The 24932-nt window shown below is 44.4% G+C and overlaps 1 protein-coding gene and 1 long non-coding RNA gene across 6 annotated transcripts in view; both read left to right on the top strand.

The window, feature by feature from the left end:
- Positions 1-5184, top strand: part of LOC143830319 (uncharacterized) — a 31324-nt gene extending 26140 nt beyond the window's left edge. The window contains exon 4 of the long non-coding RNA XR_013228426.1: positions 4601-5184. This is a non-coding gene — a long non-coding RNA (uncharacterized LOC143830319). The remainder of the gene's footprint in view (positions 1-4600) is intronic.
- Positions 5185-11744: 6560 nt separating this feature from the next.
- The window catches only part of DPF3 (double PHD fingers 3), a 232439-nt gene continuing 219251 nt past the window's right edge, over positions 11745-24932 (top strand). The window contains exon 1 of one of the 5 annotated variants that reach the window (XM_077322681.1): positions 11745-11896. In XM_077322681.1, coding sequence (XP_077178796.1) covers positions 11865-11896 — 32 coding nt within the window. In that variant the 5' untranslated portion in view covers positions 11745-11864. Of the gene's footprint in view, positions 11897-13832; positions 14057-17065; positions 17398-24932 lie in introns of those variants that run through there. The other 4 variants (XM_077322678.1, XM_077322679.1, XM_077322677.1 and 1 more) reach the window with 4 other exon arrangements.

The following is a 24932-nucleotide window of genomic DNA, read 5'->3' as shown; positions in this document are numbered from 1 at the left end:
GTGGGGGGGGGGGATGTCTGGAGGATCAGCGGATGTTATTAGGTCGGGCTGCCTCTACCAAATGCCTTGTAGAGGGGCTCCCTTTTACAGGCCTGCAGAATTGTGGGAGTTCAGGCAGGGCCCTGATGTCTTCAGGGAGCTTGTTCCACCAGGTGGGGGCCTGGAAAGAGAAGGCTCTGGCCCTATTTGAGGTCCAACACACTTCTTTGGCGCCAGGGATCACCAGCCAGTGGAAGTTGGCAGAGTGTAAGGCCCACTTGGAGATATAGGCAGGGAGGCAGTATCTCAGATACACTGGGCCCAGACCGTGTATGGCCTTGAAGGTGATTACAAAAACCTTAAGCCTGATCTCTGATTCAATCAGGAGCCAGCAGAGTTGTTGGAGTGCTGACCGGATATGTGCCCTCCGCTGTGTGTTTGTGGCTGCAGCATTCTGGACCAATTGCAGTTTCTGGATCAAGGTTAAGGGCAGGCCTCCATAAAAAGAGTTGCAGAAGTCTAGTCTAGAGGTGATAGTCGCATGGATCACTGTGGCTAGGTGATCTGGGGCCAAGTGCCTTGTGACCTGAGCCTCCATGGAAAGGGAGGCATTGAGGATTACACCCAGGTTTCCGGCAGAGGGAGCTACTGTTAGTTGTACTTCATCTAGGTTGGGTAGCCATGCTTCCTCACTTGATCCCTTCCTACCCAGCCACAATGACAAATGGGTTTCCATCTTCATCTTTTAGGCTTATTTTGTGCATCAGACCACTTCCAAATTTGGATCTAGGTTTAGATTTTCTTGGCACAATACCTGAGTTGTCTTAAAAGGAACCTAGACCAATATCAGGTTCCCAGTCAGGTGTAGGGGTAGTAGATAGGCCTGAGGAGAGACATGTCCCAGGAAGAGTAATAATACGGTTATAGCAGCTCAGGATTTCCTGTTGGGCTGAGGTTGGTAGTGTCTTCCCTCTGGCTCTGTTCAAGGCTGATTGGAGACCTAAATGGGCACTTTCTGCCTCCCAGTATGTCATGTTCTAAACAGTTACTGAATATTAGTTCCTAGTTTTCCAGGAGAAGAAAAGTATAAAAACAGTATGACTAGTCAATACTGAAGTGTTTTAAGATACTTTCTCATCAACAGGACAATTACCAGGCAGGATGTGCAGCTTTTAAGTGATTACCTTGATGGCATTGCTAACTGTGAATAATGTGGCCAATAAAAGAATGCCAGTAAAACTCTTTGGATCGTGTTGGGTGTGTTTGTGTGAATGGCAGAAAAAATTCCTCTAACACCATCATGATCTTTGAATCTAATGTGATCTTGAGTTTTCATCTGGCTAAGATAGTAGCATTAGTGAGAGCAAAGCACACTAATTTTCAATTGTTTCTTTCAGTACTTTGTTCATGAACTTGGGCAGATATTTCTTATTATCATATTCATTTTCCCCACAATCTATGGCTGCATTAGGTGATGACCAAGTTCAGTGTTTTGTCTGGCAGGAATATAGCCACATGCTGATAAGCACACCACACCAGGGCCTTGCTGGTCTATTTTGTGGCTCTCGTGTCTTTTCCAGGCTGGGAGGATGCCTAGCTGTACTTGTTCATGGGATCCCTGAGTCAGGAGTGGTTTGCTGTTCAGTGCTTGCAGCACTATTGCAGAAACTTCTGACATGCATTTCTGTTTTGCATAGACCATCAGCTAGGTCAACATTTGTCCCTCATTCACCACAAGCACCAATTCTGATAGCATGACTCACCCACTGGGTATCTCATTAAAAATGAAAAAGGTGTCCAAATGGGCTCTCTATTAAACTCCACATTCAGAGGCAGTAAATCACTGTAACCCAGTGCTAGGAGACAGCACTGGGGAAGGCCACAGCACCCTGTTGTTGGCACTCCAGAAGAACTAGTTGACTGCTGTGATACAGGGTGCTGGACTAGATAGACCTCTGGTCTGATCCAGCAGTACTTTTCTTATTTCTACAGTTTGGTGTAGTTGTTAGGAGTGCGGACTTCTAATCTGGCATGCCGGGTTCAATTCTGCGCTCCCCCACATGCAGCCAGCTGGGCAACCTTGGGCTTGCCATGGCCGTGATAAAACTGTTCTGACCGGGCAGTGATATCAAGGATCTCTCAGCATCACCCACCTCACAGGGTGTCTGTTATGGGAGGGGGTCAACTTGATGTTATTCTGTCATTCATAGGCCCCAACTAAGTGCCTGGTGGAAGTGCTCCATATTGCAGACCCTTCAGAACTGTGTAAGCTTCTGAAGGGCCCTTAGCTCTTCCAGAAGCTCATTCCACCAGTTTGGAGCCAGGACTGAAAAGACCCTGGTACTGGTTGAAGCCAAACATATGTCCCAAGGGTCAGGGATCACTAGCTGATTTGGATTGGCAGAGCACAGGGCTCTGTGGGGGGCATGGTCAGCCAGCTGGTCCCTCATATAGGTGGGGCCCAGGCTGCAGGTGGCCTTAAAGGATAAATCCAAAACCTTGAACCTGATCCAGAATGCCAATGCAGCTGCCTGAGGACAGGCTTAATATGGTCTCTCCATGGAGTCCTAGTGAAAACCCATGCCACTGCATTTTGGACCAGTTGCAATTTCCAGGTCAGGATCATAGGCAGTCCCACACAGAACAAGTTGCAGTAATCCTCCCTGGAAATTACCATCACATGGACCACTCTTCCTATGTGCTCCAAGAGCAGATAGGGTGCTTGGCAAAGGTGGTAAAGCACTAGCTGTGCTACTCTGGTGACCTGGATCTCCATAGATAAGAAGGCATCCAAGATCATACCCAAGTTCTTAGTGGATTGTGCAACCATCAGTTGCACCCCATCTAGGGTAGGCAAGCACACTTCCTACCCTGGCCCTTTCCTCTCCAGCCTTAGTATCTCTGTCTTTGAGAAGCTGAGTTTCAGGTGACTCTGCTTGATCCAGTCCATCACTGCTTCCAAGCAACTGGCAAATCTGTCAGGCCACCTATTAGGATGTAGAGTTGGGTGTCATCTGCATATTAGAGACAAGTCCAAACCCCTGGACCTGTTAGGCCAAAAGACACATAAAGATATTGAATAATGTGGGGGACAAAACTGCACCTTGCGGCACCATGTACTAGAGTTGCCAGTGGTGTGACTGTTTGTCCCCCAGCTCAACCCTCTGTCCACAACCCTGGAGGAAGGAGATCAGCCATTTCATGGCTGTTCCCTGAATTCCAATGTCAGCAAGATGACAAGCTCATGGACTTCCAGATTTCTTTCTACCTCCCTCATTCTTGATTCCAAGCCCTTCCCTCTATTATCCTCTGTTCCTGGTTTAACCCCCAGCTGGTCCCTGCCTGACAAGGATAACTTATCCCTTCCCAGTTCTCCTGAGGAAGCAGCCTCATCTCCAGACAAGCTCCATGTGAGGCTTTCTCTGCTCCAGTGTCTGAGACCCTGAGGTATCTCCAGACAAATGTGCTCGAGGCCTCTGCAGTGATGGTTGTGGAGGCCTCTGGGGAGTCTTGTCCACATGTGTGTGGTGCCTTGCTGAGGCCTTGTAGTAGGCAAGGTGATGCTTCTGATTTAGTAGCTCTCCAACAAGGCAAAAAGGCAAGTTTCTTTGTACTGTGGGGCCCAGAGGCTCACTAGCAGGAGAGATGTTAGGGTGGACAGTGTGGCTCCCAAGTAGGCTAGGGAAGTTTCGGCTCCTCGGCTGCAGTGATTCTGTATTCCAAATCTGGTTAATAGCACACAGCAATGTTTTTGATATGTACTGGAAGATGTCATGTTAATGCTGATGTGTTGCGGCTACTAGCTATTGAACATGTCTTATTAGCTGGGGAAGGACAGAGCTGACAGAAACAATGTGGCCGTGAAGGGAAGGAAGTCAGTGAGTGAAAAGGAAGGCTGATGTTGCAGCTGCCTGACAGGTGAATGCTGTGTGCTTTAAGGGGATGTGAGATATTTTACAGACTGGCACCCTCTGTCTCAGCATCTACTAAGCATTTAACCCTCGGTATTCCAAAACATTGTTTCTTCTGTACTGTCTTTTCCTAATTAAGCTTGCCCCCAGCTACAAATGCTTGCCCCCAGAACTTCTTACCATTTAGGGAAGTGGAGAGAGCAAAATAATACTAGTGTGATTGCCCTAACTGGCCCATGTTTAAGGACTTTCAGTCATCAATACAGGGACACCCCGTAACAAATCAAGAAATGGGGATTGCATCTCAGTCATAGATATCGTTGAAATTCTGCTGAGTCATTGCACATGTTGACAGTTTTTCTAGAAGGAGATAAATTATGCTGCAAATGATTACACAAGTGCTTTTTGTACACATGCTGATTTTGTTGGTGGTAGAAGATTTTTCCATTTTTCGGAAACTCAGCAGCCCAAAACATCGTATGCATGAAAAGATTGCAATATAAGTTGATCACTATCATTGAATCTACCTTCCCAAACTCATTGCAGGATCTACTGGCATACAGGAGATAATGTGTGGACATTCCTGAAAATTAAACAAAATATTTTAAATGTTTAGGCCTCAATTACCACTGTATATCTTCTAATTTGGGCAATGTACCTATGTATTCATATTAAATTTTTCTATCCCGCTTTATCTCCTTGGATTCAAGATTTTGCACATCCAAATGAGGCCTTAACAGCTGTTGTGGGTACAGAACATCTCCTTTGATGGCAACAAGAATGAGCACACATTGTATGGAAACATTCTTCAGGCTTCAAGAAACCCCAGATGTGGCACAATCATGTAGAATATGGTTGGGAAGCGTAACTATATGCCTCCCTGGGCCCCCTCCCCCTTCCCACCCCCTTCAAGTCCATCATTGACCATTTGGGCAGGGGTAGGGAAGGTTGACATGACCATACATGGTCATATCATCCAATAAATGTTTAACAAAATTTGAACTTACACGTGGTGTCAGTCGTGCTTCTGTTATTTAAATTATGTTATCCATTTCCTTTTATGCCCCACTTCCTCTGGGGAGGGGAACATGTTGCCAAATGTGATTCTTTACCCTCTTCCATTTTATCCTCACAGCAACAATGTGAAGGGAGGTCATGCTAAGAGAGTCACTGGCTGGAGTTCACTGAAGAGTGGGGATTTGAACCTGGCTCTCCTAGGTCCATCACATTAACAGCAACTCCCTTTGATTTTTTAAAAATATTGGTATACATTTGAAAAAATTATTCTACCTCTCCAGAGAACCTGCTCGAAGCAGCATATAAAACATTAAAAGTTGTTGACTAAACCCAGCATTAAAACCCCAGCCTAGGACAAAGTCATAGACCATAAAAAAATTGTTTCCAGACTAAAATAGTACCTTAATTAAAATCCTGCATGGGCAGAAACAGGCTGGCCTGAAGCCTAAAGGAAAGCAAAGTTCACACCAGGCAAGCTAGAAGGGGGAGGGCATGCCACAAAGGAGGTGCCACTATTGAAAAAAAACTAGTCCCTGTTTACTATCCGCATTACACCTGAAGGTGGGGGCATGAAGGGTTTGTGAGGCAGATCTCAACCAGTGGTCTGGGCAATATGGGAGAAGGCAGTCCTTCAAGTATGCTGGATCCAACTACTTTTCCACATTTTCTTTTAAATCAATGCACTATTGGGACTCTTCTAATTTGAGAGCCTCTTGTGGCGCAAAAGAGCCTCTTGTGGCGCAGAGTGGTAAGGCGGCAGTCATGCAGTCTGAAAGCTCTGCCCATGAGGCTGGGAGTTTGATCCCAGCAGCTGGCTCAAGGTCGACTCAGCCTCCCATCCTTCCGAGGTCGGTAAAATGAGTACCCAGCTTGCTGGGGGGTAAACGGTAATGACTGGGGAAGGCACTGGCAAACCATCCCGTATTGAGTCTGCCATGAAAACGCTGGAGGGCATCACCCCAAGGGTCAGACATGACCCGGTGCTTGCACAGGGGATACCTTTACCTTTACCTTATTGGGACTATGGAAGGCTTACGCAAAAGTATAATAAAAATGTTCACAATGTAAATTTTGGTAAAGATTGATTTAGCACTTGTACAATTTCCATCCATGCACATGTTTGTAGATCAGTACTTTGAAACAGAAAGTTATTCCTCTTCAGACCAATAACACATTCATTGTGTTTAACAATATGCAGCTCCAGAACTATACTGGCACCCATATGTCAGAAATGGAGGGCAGATGTGTATTACACTGGAAAGGAGACAGACTAGGCCTTACAGGTGCCTTGCATCAGCATTAATTCACAGTTAACAGTGAAAAATGGTTATTATGGCTACTCTTTTCCATACAGAGTAGATACCAGAACAAAAGAGAAACCACATAGATAAGAAAATATTTTTCTCACATTTTAATCTATTCTAGAGCAACATTAATGAGAGGTGTGTCATTTAAAGAGTAGGGCCTCCATCTTGCCTATTCCAGACCATGTCAGCATTCCTTTGCCTCAGACATGTACTGGGGTGCACACTCATTTCACATGAGACTGTATCCAAGGGCACCCTGGAACACAGCTCTCCCCTGAACTGCGACCAAGGAGTAGAAAATGAGTAACAGAGAGATGAGATTTTCTTCCAGGAAAACTCGTCCACCGTGACTGATTATCCAATTGAGGAACCCCCGATAAGTTTTCTAGAATTTCTGGAGTTCTCTGGAACACAGCTTGAAAACCATTGTGTTAGAATCACAGATGTAGCCAATGCAGAAGCCAATAATAATGGATGTAACAATGTAGAAGAAATGTTGTTTTTTATATCCCACTTTTCACTGCCTGAAGAAGTCTCAAAGCGACTTACAGTCGCCTTCCCTTCCTCTCCCCACAACAGGTAAGTGGGGCTGAGAGAGCTCTGACAGGACTGTTCTATAAGAACAGCACTGTCAGGACTGTGATGACCCAGCTGGCTGCATGTGGAGGAACACCCGGCTTTCCAGATTAGCAGCCACCGCTCTTAATCACTATATCATGCTGTAGTTCTGTGTAGTGGTGAGATTAAATGCCTTAAAGCAGTGATATTAACTTCAGAGCTCTCGGAGACACAAATTCACAGGCCTTTTCTGCACGTGATAAATATAGTGAAATGTTAACCTAATGTAGTCTTTATATTCTGGCCACTCTGCATGACATCACGCACATCCAGCATCTGAGCAGCAAACTGCTTGCTACCTCCTCCATTTTAAAGCGCAAGTTGGGGAATCGCATGCAGTGGATTCACCAACCTATTTAGCGCTAGCTACTGGAGAGCAAGAAGCCTCTTGTGGCGCAGAGTGCTAAGCAGCAGAAATGCTGTCTGAAGCTGTCTGTCCATGAGGTTGGGAGTTTGATCCCAGCAGCCGACTCAAGGTTGACTCAGCCTTCCATCCTTCCGAGGTCAGTAAAATGAGTACCCAGCTTTGCTGCTGGGGGGTAAACGGTCATGACTGGGGAAGGCACTGGCAAACCACCCCGTATTGAGTCTGCCATGAAAACGCTGGAGGGCGTCACCCCAAGGGTCAGACATGACTTGGTGCTTGCACAGGGGATACCTTTGCCTTTACTTTACCGGAAAGCAACCAGCAGGCAACCAGCAGAGGGAAGGTATGAAGGCTCAAATGCGCTTGAGTTGCCTGCTTCGTCCCACCCTTGCACCCACCTTCCTCTCCCTTGTTCCCCGGGAACGGGAATTACTTTTTAAAAAATGGCTAGCTTACTGGAGCAATGAATAGGTGGACATGTGTGCAGGCAATGCCAGAAATAAAATAATATTCTTTCTCAAAGTTGTAACACAAAGAATGCCTCTCGGAAGTTTTCTCCCCCCCCCCCCCCCCAATTGGGAATGATATTAATTTTTAAATTTTCAAAGGACTCGTGATTCCATAAAGGGTGGAATTATAAAAGCACTATGCATCTATGATTGCATATAAGGCGCATTATTCTCTTCCACTAATTTTAGCAGCAGATGTGGAGGGTGAGACGTGCAAAAAGGCGGCAGACAAAGGTGAGACAGCAAAAAGGTGAGGAGGGGCTGGGAAGAGTAAAAAAAATTAGCGCTTTGCCATTCTGGTGGCGTAACACTATTTTAACTGATGTGCAGAAACGCCCACAATTATGGTCAAACCAAATGAGACTCATGAGACCTGCACCTCCGGGGGGCTGGCAGGTGCATTTACCAGTTCTTTTGGTGGCAGTTCAAGGCAGGAACTGTTTGCCAATCAGAAGCTTCACCAGGCAAAGATTTTGACCACCCCTTGAAATGTGGGGCCAGTGCCATATTGGGGATGGTGCTGCGAAGAACCACAGGTAGCAAGTAAAAAAGCCACTATCACTGCTTTAAAAGTTTCCTATAGATATGAAATATTCTACACTCATTTGCTACCTATTTCTTCCATAGAAGGGCATGGCCACATACACAGTGCTATTGCTGTTTCCCAGCCTGCTTTGCAGTGGTTAGACATTGTTGAAATCAAAGCATATTGTTCTGTGACTTGTACTATTTCAACTGTAACCATTTCAGTTGTATTAAATATCTCCTAATTTGCATCAGACTGAAAGGAATGGACCCACATGGCTTAGGTCTTGCAGACATGATGCATTACAGATTTTGTTCATGGTTCTGGGAACATAAGATGTTGTTGACAGAGCAGTTGCATCAGAGGTGAAGGACTAATCTACATTAAATTTCTTCTGTGGATGTCGCTGGGTCAGGTGGAAAGGCATATTCTACAGTTCTTTACTTACAAGGTCATGCAGGCCTAATTCAGTAGATCATGGCAACAGGGGGCTTAAACACCCCCTACATACACCATTTTTGTAATGTGAAACAGCTTTGGAACATGTTCTTTGGCCTTTTAGAGGCTGAAAGGTAATGAGAAGCTACCGGTTACTTTTCCACAATGGGGCAAATAGCACCTTCCCTGTCCATTTCAGATTAGGTACCGCGGAGCTGTCAGCCAAGTGATGTCAGACTCCAGATGGGAGCAAGGAACTAACCAGTGTGCAGATATTACACATCAGACTAGAAATCTCTGTGCAAAGAAAAAAGAAAAAAAGCCCTGTATAGTAAATTCAAAATCAGAAATCAAAAATGTTTTTTTGACAAAAATGCTGCATTTAATTGCTTAGAAACATTTTTACAGATTCTCTGTTGATTTCTTATTTCGGATGTCACACTGTTGTCTACCTAGATAAAACTTTGTTTTGCCAAGTTCTTGCTGCTTCAGTGGCCTCACAGAACTAACATAATGAGCAATACAATAGTTACAATAAAGTAACAATAAAGTACAAAATTTGAAACAAAAACTGTGTTATGAATTACAATCATATTTCTTACTCACATAGGACAAGAGTCCAGATATGTGCCCATATAAAGGAACCTCACAATTTACAACCGTCCTAGATGAATTGTACACTGGGATGTTAGCTCATAAGTGAAAGGGATGGTAGGAAGTTAATATATGTATTTCAATATATCTGCTTGTAATAGTTTGTACCTTAGCTTTTTAAAAACCGTATTTCCATGTATTTTGTCCTTATAGACTGTGTTAAAACTGTTGAGAATTCTTCTAGGATGGTTGTAAATTGTGAGGCCCCATTATTGTTACTGTAAGGGTAAAGGTATCCCCTGTGCAAACACCGAGTCATGTCTGACCCTTGGGGTGACGTCCTCCAGCATTTTCTTGGGTACTCTTACTGACCTTGGAAGGATGGAAGGCTGAGTTGGATCAAACTCCCAGCCTCATGGTCAGAGCTTCAGACAGCATGCTGGCTGCCTTACCACCCTGCACCATTGTTACTGTATTGCAACCCTATTTCTGATTTTTTGAGTTTATTATACAGGGCTTTTTGGCACAGTCTCCTGGTGGGACCTGGGATCCCCTGGAATTATTGTTCATCTCCAGACTAAAGTGACCCTGGAGAAAACCCCAAATCCTGCCCACCTCCAGCTCCACCCCCAAAGTCTCCTGGTATATCACAACCCAAAGTTGGCAACCACTCTCTCCATGTACCATACACCCAATCTGAATCAGGCCTCTGCATCCCTGGTAAGCATGGAATTTTAGAGTCCCCCTTCCCCAGTCAGTCCAGGGGATGTCCTCAGGGAAAATGCAATCTGTAGTTAGGCTGGATGCTCCAAAGCCACCCAGATTAACTTCACTACAGAACCAATCCTGGTTGGTTTAGCAGTACAGTCCAAAGCAAAGCTATACATTTTGAATGGTCTTTGAACACTTTAGATCTGTGGCGTTGCCAGCTTTTGAATGACATAGTACTCCTTGTTAGAATTTGGTGAGCATAAATAGTTTGCATGGGTGTAACATCACCTTGTGGTTTCCAATGCTTTAGTTTTAAGCCAAAATAACTATTGAGAAGAGCCTCTTGTGGCGCAGAGTGGTAAGGGAGCAGACATGCAGTCTGAAACTCTGCCTATGAGGCTGGGAGTTTGATCCCAGCAGCTAGCTTAGGGTTGATTCAGCCTTCCATCCTTCCGAGGTTGGTAAAATGAGTACCCAGCTTGCTGGGGGGTAAACGGTCATGACTGGGGAAGGCACTGGCAAACCACCCCATATTGAGTCTTCCATGAAAACGCTGGAGGGCATCACCCCAAGAGTCAGACATGACCCAGTGCTTGCACAGGGGGTACCTTTACCTTTTAACTATTGGGAGGGGGGGCCACCACCTGACCTTTTTACATCAGAATTTTGCTTCCTTCATTCTAGTGATGTCAGCAAAGTTAATACATATGAAGTCCTATCCAATCCAACTAGGCATATTTACTCAGAAGTTTCTCCTTCAGTTGTTAGACTTAAAATTAATTACGCACCGGATGGAGACCTCTCAGGAAGCCTTAATTATGCACCCTCCCCCTTTAAGGTTCTGCTTCCAAATTCATTTTCAGACTGGTCTAAAAGGTAAACTATAGTCTTCTTGAAGCTGGGTGCCTTTCCCAGGAACAAGGCTGCATTTCCACTCCTCTTCCTTGCATTCAGAAGTCATTTCACTGAGCAATTGTTTTGCTTTGCCCAGGCCATTGGTTTCGTTTCGTTTCTTTTTTTAACAAAAGGGCGGCAAGGCGTCCTCCCCCTCCTTTTCCCATGTCAAAAGATCAGAGAGGCCAGGTCTCAACACGCTAAAGGAGACGATCCCTTCAAAAAGTTGCTTTGAGTGAAACAAACAGGCGGTCGGTTTGGCCACTGGGCGTTATGTAACTAGTGCACTGGCTGCAGAAGCTGGATAACTGACATGGAGAAATTCCTACCGGAGGGGGAAGGGTGCCTGCCCGGGAGTCACTGTGATTACCAAGAAACCTAAAGGAGAAAGTGGCTGTAGATCAAGGGAAACAAAATGGAGACTGTCATCAACACGTCCTCCCCTCATGAATGCGTACTACAAATGCTTCCCCCCCTCCTCTGCTAACATGGCATGAGCCCAGCGCTTCCATATGAATAAGAGGGCATGCCATTTGGGAAATGAAAAGCGGTCTCAGCGAAGGAAGCAGATAATGAGCTGTCCACATTTTACCATCCATCCATCCACGCACGCACGCGCGCCCTGCTCCTCTCTGCTTCCGCGCAGGGGAGAGAGCGAGAGAAAGAGAGAGAGAGAGAGAACAACAACAAAGAGAGGCTCAAAGTACCAGGAAAACTCTTTTCCTCTCCGCTAACTCTTTTAACCTAATTTGGAGTGTTGATTGCCCCTGTGCTGCGTTCCTGCCCCTTTAAGACCTGCTCTCTTAACAGTTTCACAGAAAGGGAGTGACCTCTGGGCTTTGACAGCTCCCCTAATAACTAGCAGAACCCAGGCTCCTCCTGCAGCACTTGATTGGACAGCGGGCCGGTATCCACTTTCCCCATTGGCCGACGGCTCCCCCTGAGCGAACCTTTAGAACTCCGAGACACAATATTCTGTTACATTGTAGCAAAATGGCGACTGTCATTCACAACCCCCTGAAAGCGTAAGTAGGAATCAAAAATGTACATATTCCGCGTGGTTTAAATATGAAAAAGGGCGCCTTTCCGATGCATGCTGCCAGACTGAACCTGGTGTCGCCCGACTGCAACTGATCTATCCGCCCTCACCGGTTTTGCTTTCCGATCTCCTCCTTTTTCCCCCCCTTGTGCAACACACACAAGTCTTTTGCTCGGCAATTAATAAGAAATTGTTAAATTTGCGTCCTGCTTAATTGATTTACGGCGATGAAAAGAAGCCAGAGTTGCGGGCACTAAAAAGGCAGCGACGCTGCTTGCAGCTCTCGGGGCTTCTTGGAGCTCGGAAACGGGAAGATTTTGACGGATCCCCGAGGGGGTGCTTGCACTTGACAGAGTCCTGTGCGTGGCGTCCGTGTCGGCTTCCACCGTCGCCAGCGCAGGGTCCAGCGGAAGAAGATCGATTGTGGAAACCGGGCAAATAATGACGAGTTTGCAAATGGTCGGCTGGCAGTTTCGGAGTTTGCTTTTTGCAAACCTGCCAGTAGTTGGGATGACTTGAGGGCAGGGGGAGGGAAGGAGTTTCTCCGGCGTTTTCCTGGTTCGTGCTGGCTGAAAGGGCAGCGTGGATCGTTTAATGGCAGGACAGCAGGGGCAGGTTGGCCGTCACGCTTTGTGTGTGTGTGTGTGTGTGTGTGTGTGTGTGTGTGAGTGAGAGAGAGAGAGAGAGAGAATGTCGTACGAAATGAATGACTCTAGTTCGTGGATGGTTGCTTTTAATAAAACGCAGGAAGTCCGGCGACCTGTTTTGCATACCGTTCGCGTTTCTCTTTTAAAAGTCGATCAGTTGCCAGACGCGGGCTGTGTTTCAATGCGGGGACGCGCAGCCTTGGCACAAGCATCGCGGGGGTGCCACCGGGGGGGTCTCGGGAAGCTACGGTGCAGGTGCAGAGTGGGGCTCTCCTGGCCGGGAGATTAAAGGCGGGTAGTTCGCCTTTCCTTGGTCAGGTCCTCATCTGTTCCTTAGAGACCCCGCCCCGCGGGCCAGCCTCCCCGAGGCATCCGGGAGAGTGGGATTTGTCCAGGGACGGCTGTCTTCCTTCCCCTTCGACCTTTTAAAAATATCTCTCTTGCGCCGAGGGGGCGGTGCTCGGGGCGAGCGAAGGGAGGAGGTGCGTCGGGCAGTCCCTTTGGGCTTGTTCCGATTCTCCCCCTGGGGGAGATCCTGCGCTTTGGACTTGGAAGCGGACTGCAGTTCCGGGCTGGAATCGGCCGCGTCCGTTCCACCAAACTCGCTCGCTCTCGCGGCCCAGAGTTGGCAAAACACTGTGGCGGGCTGTTCCAGCGGGTCCGCAAGGTGGGGTGGGCAAGGCAATCAAGAGCGGCATTAGAGTGACCCCCTGCCTTGCGTTTTATTGGGAGGAAGAGTAGGTGGCGGGAAAGGACGTGGTTCAACGTTCGGCATCCTCCTTTCAACCAGCTGGCCTGCTTGGGTTGCGTCCTTCCTTTCTTACCCACTTTGATCCTCGCGACTAGCCTGCGACTTAGGCTCGGCTCGGCTCGCTTGCTCTCCGCGCTTTCGCTCTGGCCGCGCTGGAGGGGCGCAGGGGGCGCGGAGCAGCGCATCCGACGGCGCCCCTCTAATTTCAACGAGACGCGCCTCTCTAGGGTGGGCTCCGTGCCTCCCTTCTATTTGTAACGCGAATGATCATGCGAATCCTATAAATAGTGAAGCAGTGAAATGCCGGCCGCACGATGGCCACTCTCCCGCCCCCCCTCCCCCCGGTTTCAATGCAACCGTAACACGTATGCACGGAGCCACGGGGCACTTTATATGACTCTTCTCTACCGTGCCAAGAGAAGAAAGAAAGAAAGAAAGAAAGAAAGAAAGAAAGAAAGAAAGAAAGAAAGAAAGAAAGAAAGAAAGAAAGAAAGAAAGAAAGAAAGAAAGAAAGAAGAAGTGGAAGTTTCTTTCAAGGGAAGTCACTTCCGTTCGCCATCCAAAGGAGCTTCCTCAAAGGAATGACAATATTTTCCTAGTGAGCCGCGCAGGAGGGTGGAGAGGCGTGCGGGGGGTGGATCCGGAATCGATTCTTGCTTACATCATGGACGCAAATGAAGCGTGTGCCCATTGAAGTCGCAGGAGTGTTAAGCCAGTGTCGCGGGTTGGACAGACAAAAAGGGAGCAGGTCTGAAGAGCGCGCGGCGGGGGCGGGGGCGGGGGCGGGGGGGGGGAAGGCTTGCTGCACTCTCCTAATGCTCCATTATTAAATTTAGTTGCACCAGTAATATTATGCATCCATCATTTTCTGCATCTCCACATGACCAATTCTGAGCCCTTTGCTGTCGGTTGATTGATTTATCTTGCGAGCCAGAGTTCTTCGCACTGAAATCTTTAGGAGCAGAATCAGGCTTTTAATATAATTAGTCTCCTCTTCTTCCCCGCCCCCCCCCCGGTGTGTATGTGGGGGGGGGCGAGAAGAGAGGAAACAATGGAGATCAAGCCACCCAAGGATGCTTTTTATTTTTCTGGTAATGGTATGTGGGGGTGGGGGATGTTGTTGCTGGGCACCAGCCCCCTTCTCAACTTAATTTTTAGAACATTTCTTTCTTTTAAAAAGTTGATGATCAGGAAAAGCACGGGGCCAACAGGGGTTAATGAGGGCGGCAGCAGTTAAAAAACACATAATAAGGGGGGGAGGGGGATAGCAGAGCCCGGTGTTGTCAGCCCCATGTGTCCTTGCTGACAATGAAAGGGAGCCAAGTGGCATTTGCATTTCCTCTGTCTGCATTTTGATTGTATCTTAAAATAAAATAAAATTGGCACCTCCCCCCCCCCCAAAAAAAATCTGCACGCACAATGGGTTTCCTCTCTGCGTTTGGGATCCCTGTTATAGGTATAACCGAACAAACTAATCTGGTATCATTAAACTCTTTGTGTCTTTGGTGTACAATAATCCCTTTATTTTCAGTATATACAGACATATGCAGCTCAGTTAATACCCTAGATTAGTTCCACATGGGATACTTCATTTCTAGTCCCGCTGGATATTGGGTAGGCATACTTTGGAGTACCTAATCGAATGTGTTTTAATTTTCCAGCGAGGTCCTTTTTTGTTTGCTTGTATTTGAACAGTACTAATGCTTCTCTGTCCTTGTTGGATCACTTTGAGTGTCTCCAATGCTTCTCTGATTCCCTGTCTCTCTTCTGGGAACCAGCCAATGCTCTAACTGCCCATTGTATTGTTTCTGCCACTGAACACCTTGTTTGCTAACATGATGTTAAGGGCATCACAAAGGCTGAATCACAAACACTGGGGCAAGCATAGGCAAATGCCCGCCCTAAAAATAGCCTGCCCCAAATAGAATAATATGATGTGAAATACCAACTAGTTTCTCCTTGGGGAAGATTATAACATGTGAGATGGAGCGTCTCCCACTGTCCCCCTTTGAATCTATCTTGCCATTTGTGTTCCACTCCCCCCCACTGCTTATAATGAAATGGACAGGTGATAAGGTGGGCAGGATAAGGTGGTCACAAACAACTGAGAGAATTTCTACTGTCTTATTTTAAAAACCATGTGTGTCCTCCCTCTCTATCTTGCCATTATTCTAACATAATAAATAAAATATTAAAATGATGCTCCTTCCTATTCCTGCATTGAATCTTGAAGCCTCCCTCTCCCTTTCATGCCTTGGTTTGTTGGATCTGGAGCATAAAGTTCTTGAAGCTGTGAGCACTTCTGGAATTCTGACACCATATGGTGGGCTCAGTCACAAAATAGCTGTCACAACTTACCTTGGGATATAGCATCAGCTGTGGCCAAAACAATGGTTTTAAAAATATGCACAGCAGTCAAATCTTCAGTGGCCAACAGAAGCCTCACTTGGCCTCATCCACTTTCTGCAAGCACTTGTTGGTTACCAGGAAAGATGTCAGTGGGGGCCATGTTGGGAACCCCTGCTCTACATTTGCAGCAATAATAAACAATAATATGGCCCGTCCGTGATTTAAAAGGATTAAGGATGGTTTAAAAATCAACAAAAGAATTGAAGAAAGTAACTAGACAAAAATAGTTGTCATAATAGGAGATTTTAACTACCCACACACTGATTGGGTCCATATGTGTTCAAGAAAGGAGAAAAAGGTTGGGTTTCTAGATATTCTCGATGACTGTGCCATGGAGCAGATGGTCACAAGGGGGGGGGGCTACCCTGGACTTAGGTCCTAAGTAATGCTCAGGATCTGGTGAGAGATGGAAATGTGATAGTGTGATTGGGAAAAGTAACCATAATGCCCTTAAGTTTAGCATTTATGTAAATAGAGACTTACCCCCCCAAGACCAATGCAACCACATTTAATGTTAGAATGAGTAACTTCTGTCAAATGAGGGGGCTTGTGAAAAACTTAAAGGAAAGGTAAGGAAGACCAAATCCCTTCAGGAAGCTTGGAGTTCATTTAAAACTACAGTACTAGAAGCTGTACAACATCTACTGCAAGTTAGGAATGGTAGCAATAGGCAAAAGCCTGCATGTTTAATAGACAAAGTAATGGAAACGGTAAGGATTCCTTTAAGACAGGCTTTCTCAACCAGGGTTTTGTGAATCCTTGAGCATTCTTGACGGCCCTGAAAGGGTTTCTTGAATGGGTAGAAGTTAATTATATATATTTTTTAAAATTGTTAAACATTTATTGGATGATATGACTATATATGTCTTTGTTGACCTCTTCCCCGCCTCCCAAAATGGCTAATGATGGGCCTGGAGGGGGTGGGAAGGGGAGGGGCCCCAGGTAGGTGTGAACACAGCTATGCTTCCCAACCATATTCTGCACTATCATGCCATTTCTGGGGCTTCTTGAAGCCTGAAGAATGCTTCAGGGGTTTCTCAGTGGTAAAAAAAACTGAGAAAGGTTGCTTTAAGTGATGAAAGGGCAATCCTTGTGAAGTAAATAAAAAGGACATAGGCTTTTGCAAATAAAATGCAAGTCAGTGATCAGAGAGGCAAAAAGGGGCTTTGAGGAGTGTACTGCAAAAAATATCAAGACCAACAATAAAAATGTTTTCAAATGCATTAGAAGAAAAAGCAGTCAGGGAGGCAGTGGGGCCCTTTAATGACCAAGGGGGGAAAGGATTACTCAGTAATGATAGGGAAATGGCAGAGAAGATGAACACATTTCCCCCCCTCTGTCTTCACTGCGGAAGAGGAGAGGTGCCCACTTCAGAACTGCTGATTTCAGAAAGTGTGTTGAAAGAACAGAGTCAGACAGAAGTGAGAGACAGGAGGTTCTACAACCGATGGACAAATTAAAAATGGACAAATCACCAGGTCCAGATGGTATACAAACAGGATTTCTGAAAGAACTCAAATATGAACTTGTGGATCTTCTGACAAAAATATGCAATCTTTCACAAAAACCTGCCTTCATTCCTGAGCACTGGAAAGTAGCTCATGTAATCCCCATCTTCAAAAAACGGTTCCAGAGGAGATTTAGGCAATTACAGGCTAGTTATTCTAATGTCAATACCAGGTAAGTTGATGGAATCCTTTATTAAAGATTGTATTTGTAGGCACGTGCTATTGAGGGGGATTCTGTAAGGGAAGATCTTGTCTCGTTGACACAGTGATTGTCAACTAGAGTTACTAGTAACTACAGGGTTATGCCAGTGGGGGGGGGGGGGTTAAATACATCTTTTAATTTCTTTTAACTAAACTGGGGAGGAATTAGGAGGACTGAGTAGCTTTCTATTCATCTGTTTGGTTTGTGGTGGCCTTGTTGAATTCACACGCAATGGAAAAGAAATGGGAGGGAAAAGCTGAATCTCCTGCACTCCCCTCATTGGCTCCTCCCATTTCCCTCCTCTCAGATTTTCTTCTCAGAGTCCTGCTGGCAGAAAATGGCTGAAAGATGGCTGTTGCAAGCAAATATATCTGAGCAGGAGAGGACTGTCCAATGCCACAGAGTCGACCCTCCAAAACAACCATTTTTTCCAGGGAAACTGATCTCTGTAATTTGGAAATGAGCTGTGATTCCAGGAGATCCCCAGGTCCCACCTGGAGGCTGGTATCTCTAGCCGAGAACTACTATAACCTGCTGGCATCTCTATCCGAGAATTACTACAACCTGGATCAAGTGCAAGGACTGCACAGCCTGCACAAGGATTCCTTTGTTCCCAGGTTTCTCCTGATCCTAGCAGCCATTTCTGACCCTAGAAAAATATATTCTCATGTCATGCTAGGATTGCCAACCTCCTGGTGGTGCCTGGAGATCTCCCAAAGTTACAGGTGATCTCCAAATCATGCAGATCATTTCCCCTGAGGAGAATTACTGCTTTGCATGGTGTGATTTACAACAGCTGAGATGAATGCTTCCTTGTTTTGCTCAGGCAAGGTACTGTGACACAAAAATGAAACTAACTTATTTAGGAAGCATTTTATTTTATGTGCTGCCAAGCACACTTTAAACATATGACTTCTGGTGGCATGATCGGGAGGTGTGGCCAGCTGACATCACTTCTGAGGGTACTTGAAGCCTGAACAATATTTCAGGGGTTGCTCCATGATCAAAAAGTTGAGTAACCTTTTAGAGTTCTTTGAGGTGATGTGCAAACGTGAGTGTTGTTTATCTAGATGTTCAGAAAGAGAAGCTTACTCATGCCGATTTTTCAAATATCAAGGGTTATATCCAGGGGGAAAGGAAGGGTTACTCTGGATCGATCCTGCTTGTTGCAGATGAAAAATTTAAATCGCCCAAAATCACAATGGAAATTGCATTCAGTGTAGATGGCAGGGACTGAATTGACCTGGGATTGGAATAAAAGCTCCATGCAGAATCAGCCCTGGTCACTGCACCTCAAAGAATTGTGAAAGGTGCCGAAAAGAGCAACTAAAATGATTCGGGGTAGAACAGCTTCCCTATGAAGAAAATTAAAGAGATTAGGACTCTTTAGCTTGATGACTGAGGGGTGACATGATAAAGGTTTACAAATTATGCATAGGGCAGAGAAGGTAGAAAAAGAAGTATTTTTTGCCTTTTATCACAACACAAGAATCCATAGGCATGCAAGGAAATTAATAAGCAGAAGGCTCAGAATAGATAAACGGAAATACTTCTTCACCCAAAGAGTAATTCATATGTGGAATTCACTACTGCAGGAAGTGGTGGCAGCAACAAGCATAGACAGCTTCAAGAGGGGATTGGATAAACATATGGGGCAGAAGTCCATCAGTGGCTAAGTAGCCACAAGTTATTGATGGAACACTGTGTCCAGCAGTGATGCTCTGTATTCTTGATGCTTGGGAAGTAACAGTGGTAGGTTTCTGGAGTTATGTCCCTGTTGGTGGACCTAGTGTAAGGTGACCAGATTGTCCCACTTTTGGAGGGACATCTGGGGGCACCTGGGAAATTGTACTTACGTTGAATTAAAATATATATATTACAATACTTTTTTTGTGTTCTATGCATTCTATGAAACTTTTTGTCGCTCCATATAGACCAAATTTTTAATCAAGAACCCCCCTGGTCAATGGTGTCCCGCTTTACCAATGTTAAAATCTGGTCACCTTAACCTAGTGACACAGAGTGGCTTCTCTTATGTCCTTATGTACCCTGCCCTTCTGTCTTCTGCTGTTCCTGTGAAGGGAGAGCATGTGCTCAAATACTGTACCAATAAGGAGGTATGCCTTAATCTTTTACTGCAGTGGGACTGTAGCCACTTATCCACTTCTTGCCTGCTTGGTGGTTTAACATTGCCTGTTGGTAAGGTGAGTCTTGGTGCCCTTTTGTGATCTATTTGATGCAATCTTTGAACAGCAAAGATCACAACAGTGACCTTTTGTGATAACCACATATCTGAAATTGTTGACTTTCTTCTGAATCACTTTTCATAGGGTGGGTAGAGAATCACATTGTAGAGGAGTGGAGAGGATGGTACACAAGAAGATAAGTCTAGAAACCACAAAATTTCCTTATGCTCAGTAGATCTATCAAGGTCCATATTGTTGTCTCCAGGGGTGTCAAACAGTGGCTCTCCAGATCTTCATGGGTTATATGGCTGGCAGGGGCTCATGATAACTGTAGTTCATGGCCTTCTGGAAAGCCACAGTTTGGCCACCCCGATCTTCTCAGACTGGCAACAGCCCTCCAGGATCTCAGAGAGATTTTTCACATCACTTTCTACCTCATCCTTTAAATTCTGGGGTGCTGTGGATACAATCTGAGACTTTTTGCGTGTGATTCTCCTCTCCTTTGCTTTATCCTCATCCTTACAACAAGCTTATAAGGTGGGTTAGGCTGAGTCATGTCCCTTTAATTGAGGATTAATGTGTGGAAATGGAAAGATAAGCTTTTTCACTGCAAGTTAGTGTTGGCTGCAGGGACAGCTGGAGGGTACTATTTAAAGGTTGGCCACTGTTAGATATTTAGGATAAAGTTGCTTGAGCCTTGCATTTATTTTCAGTTTTCGTTATTGTACAAGTTTTAGTTCTTTGGGAAAGGGAGAAAAGTCCTTCTTTCTCTACCTTCTCTATCCCAGGCATTATTTTGTAAACCTCTATCATGTCACCACTCAGTGGAACATAAAGGAGTTCAGTGATCTCTGTTGTCCACTCTGATGGGCATTTTTACTCTTTTCACTGGATCTTGTTCTAATCTATGTTCAGCAAACTCGCATATCACAACTCTCACTTGTCTTGCTACACTTCTCACCATTGAGTAAAATGCTTCATGCATCCAAAAAAGGGGACTCTGGCTTATGAAAGTTTGTCACAATAAATGTGTATGTTTTAAGGTGTCACATTTTTTCTTTGCCAAGGAAAGAGTTCTCACAGTTATTTACTAAAGCATCTTGCTGAGTTCAATTACAGTTTCAGAACCTACTCGAAATCCTAGGCTCCAGCATTGAAAGGAAAAGAGAAAAAATCCAAGGATTTGTGGAGTGCTTTCTACTCCCCGATGAGGAGCCATGAGTCTTTCTCACATATTTTGGGGCAGGGCTTCCCACACATACCTCCCAAGCATGTAGATTTGAGTTTAGTATTACCTTCAAGATCCCAAGATTTTTGGGTGACCTTGGGTAAGCCACAGTTCTGTTAGAATTGTTCTTGCAGAACTGTTCTTCCAGAGCTCTCTCAGCCACAGCACAGGGTGTCTGTTGTGGGGTGAAGAAGGGAGGGCAATTGTAAGCCACTTTGTGACTCCTTTGGGTAATGAAAAGTGGAGTAACCCCCCACAGCTGCACTTCTTCTTCTTCTTCTTCTGTTACTGCACTTGAATCTAGCTGTACTACTGAAGACCAACATAGTTACCATCTGAAATTTTCCAAGCAGGTGTGAGCTTCCACTCATGTCTGTGGTCCACCTGGAAATTGCCAGCAATTTATGTGGCTCTTCACATAAAAGCCACCCTGAAATGAAACCTGGTTGTCATTTGTTGTAGAGTCCAAACCATCATAATCAAACAAGGCTCTACCATCCTAGTAATGCTGACCCTCTGGGAAAGTGCTAGATAAATATAGCTGCCAGGCATGTGAGAGAAAGTGAGAACTGAACAAAATGGGCTGAATAAGGCTGCTATGATACCAGAAAATGTTGTAAATGTTGTAAAATTGGTGAGCTTAGGAAATGATAGGTTGCAGGTTACAACGTTTTGTTGGGTTGCATGAGTGACTTGGGCATGATTAGTTGCTGTAGTGCTTCTGTCGTTTGTTTTGTCAGCATCCAAGTCTTTCACAGTCCATCAGGTTGTATGGATGGATAGAGCTGGAATCGTAAAATTGTCTCTGGGAAATAAGGGCTCTTTGAAGCCTGTAATTTTTTTTGGTACATATCCCTTCTCCCCCTGAAAGCAATAATGGAATTGACTGGAGATAACATTCAAGAGACAGAAGGAGCAAAATTACTCAAAGAATTTCAAGTGCCAATTTTCTTTGTTTATGGGGGCAAAAAGACTTCATGGGGGACATATCTGGGGACATTTTAATTAGTTCCAGAGGGTTTTTTTATGACACTTAAAAAAAATCTAGACAAACTATAGGTAAATACAATTTAAATAAATGGAACATGTTAGTTGGAACTAACTTAATCTGGAACTAACTTAATAAATGGAACAACTTAATTTCAGTGGATGTATGTAGAAATAACTTTCCACAATATTTATTTACTTTCATTATTTATATCTTACCTTTCTCTTCTATGGGGAGGGGACAGTGAATGACAACTAGTCTCTATCAATTGAATTACTTAAGGTTCTTCTTACTTGGGAGTAAACTGCTTTTGGCTACTTCCTGTAATACTCTATGTACAATTGACTTGTCCTAGATACACATACAACAAAGGAAGTCCTGTTGAATTTAATGAGTTTTACCTCTGAGGAATTTAATGAGTTTTACCTTAACTTTGTAGAGCTAGTGTTTGTATTTCTCTTTGTTTTGGTCCATTTATTCAACTGCTGGAACTAGAGGAGTCCAGAGGAAGTGGTCAAAGGAATTTGATTTGTTTAATTATTTTGTGTCCATCTTTCTCCGAGCAGGGTTCAGTACAGAAAGAACAGTATCATATATTCAACCAACAAAATTAGAGAACCACACACCAAAACACAGTATAATGCAGAAATAAAGCAGGGTTACAAAAGTGAGAGAACAGTGTAGTTGAGCATTACATTATATACAGTAAATGGATTAATAAAACTGGACTACAAAATTAGAGAAAAATTCAAGAAAAAAGGCATCATATACACAATGAAAACTACATTACATTGTACTGGTGCTAACTACAACTTCATTGGCTTTATAAAAATTTCTTCATGAACACTTCCTTGTAAGTCTATTCTTGTTATCTGGGTACAATATGCCATCAGGACACTCTTATTTGATTTTTTAAATATATATGTAGTTAGTTATCCACATTACTCTAATGCAAATTTAAGAGATAGTAATCAGAACCCACATTTGGTTCAGGATATTTGTTTGTATTTAATCTTGAATTGTAAAACATGGAAGTTATGAAAAAAGATTGACAACTGTTTGCATACCCTGGAAGTATTAACAAACCTAGTGGCATAACATCTCATGTTAACCACAGGGTTTTATATTCTGACCTCAAGCATGTGAACAAAGCTTTACTTTAGCTAATGTGAATAATGCCCAACTAAAATTGATTGGACAGGCAAGTATTGTTCAGAAATTCTGAAAAGATGCTGGAACCAGCAAGTTTATATTATCCATCAGATAGAAGGCTTTTACACATGTCCGCCCCCTCCTTTTGGTTCTGGCCCCATATTTCTTCAGTTTGTCCCCTAATTTCTGCACACATTGGATTTTTTGCTCCCCCCGCCCCCAGTTGTTTCTGCTTCTTTTGAGGCCATTTTACCCTGGGCCCATTCCGCACACATAGGATAATGCACTTTCAATGTGCTTTGGCAGCTGGATTTTCCTGTGCAGAACAGGAAAATCTACTTCTTCAGTGCATTGAAAGTGCATTATCTATTGTGTGCAGAATAGGCCCTGGTCTTTTTCTGGAAGTCGATTTGGAGTTTGCTTTTCCTTCATGCATAATATTTCTGTTGTTTTTCTTGGCCTTTTCCTCACTCACCCAACTCCAGCCCATTTTTGGATTGTAATCATAAAATGGAGATTAGAACAATGTAAGCTGCTTTGGGACCCCAGTTAATGACTTAAAGAAATAATAATAATCAAACCACTCCCACCTGAAGACAAATGGTTTCATTTTTTTATTTTGTAGCACTAAAATATTGATATTTTGATATAGCATTGATATAAAGGTTTAGCAATTCTCAGAGTTCCATGCTTCCATTTAAAAATCAAGCCACTAGCTCTTTCCCTTGCCAAGATATGAGGGAAAAGGCACATGTCTGCAGGGTCGAAGCAGACTTACTTTAAAAAAAACGGAAGCTGGGAATTCAAAAAAACATGCTAAGCAAGCCATTGTAGTGCTATAGGAACATGCTGATATTTTAGTGCCTTTAAAATTTATTTATTTATTTATTTATTTAATATACTGCCCTGCTAAGCAAACCATTATATCAGGGGTAGTCAAACTGCAGCCCGTCAGATGTCCATGGACTACAATTCCCATGAGCCCCTGCCAGCAAATGCTGGCAGGGGCTCATGGGAAATGTAGTCCATGGACATCTGGAGGGCCGCAGTTTGACTACCCCTGGATTATATCAATATAAGCATTCCCAAAAAATAAAAGGAGGGGTGTTGTGTCATCACCAGTGATGACAACACCCTCCCTTGAAAATCCACATTACTGAAGGCATGTGCAAGAAAAAAACATTAACTGATCCTAAAACTGTGAAAATGCAGAGGGAGGTACAAAAGTCCCATGCAATTCAGCACTTGGGGATTGACTGCCAAGAAAATCAGAAGTAAACCAGGTATGCATAAAAGCTCAGAGTTTTCATGTCACCATACAATTCTCTTCAATGGACTCGTCAAGTATACAGAAATAGGAGAAATCAAATGATGTGCATGGGAGCCAGTCAAAGGGTTGCCAACAAATGAGAGTTGGTTTGCATGCGTACCTTTCACTTCAATTTGCTTTTATCTGTTTAGGTGGAGGGGAGAAATAGCGCAGATTAATATCCTGCAATTGCAGGTAGGAGACATCACATGATTTGACCCTCCATGCGGAAAAGTTTCTAAAGTTTTAAAAGTGCTACAATAATAAAATAACCCAGTTTGCATTCTACAGACTCTTTGACTGAGGCTGTCCTGAAAGTGGCTCAGAAACTTCAAGATGTGTCCAGAAGGCAGCAGAAAGACTGGTTGCTAGGGTGGGTGGCCTGTAACTCTTGCTCCTGAAGATTTCCACTGACTATCTTCACATCTGATCCCAGTTCAGGAAGCTGGTATTGACCCAAAAGCTGTATAGAGCCTCAAACCAGGAGGCGTGAAAGACTGCTAGCTCTCTGATAGTTCTGCCTGGAGGATGAGTTCAACAGCCCTTAGCAGTCACTGCTTTTAGAAGTGCCATGTGGAGCCATGGAAAATAAGACCTTTTTTCAGTAGCTATCATCTTGCTTTGGAATGCCCACACTTTCTT

The sequence above is a fragment of the Paroedura picta genome, chromosome 2, assembly GCF_049243985.1.
Source record: "Paroedura picta isolate Pp20150507F chromosome 2, Ppicta_v3.0, whole genome shotgun sequence".
In the NCBI taxonomy this organism is placed as follows: Eukaryota; Metazoa; Chordata; class Lepidosauria; order Squamata; family Gekkonidae; genus Paroedura; species Paroedura picta.
The sequence above is the reverse complement of the archived record's forward strand: the minus strand, read 5'-3'. Positions and strand labels throughout refer to the sequence as shown.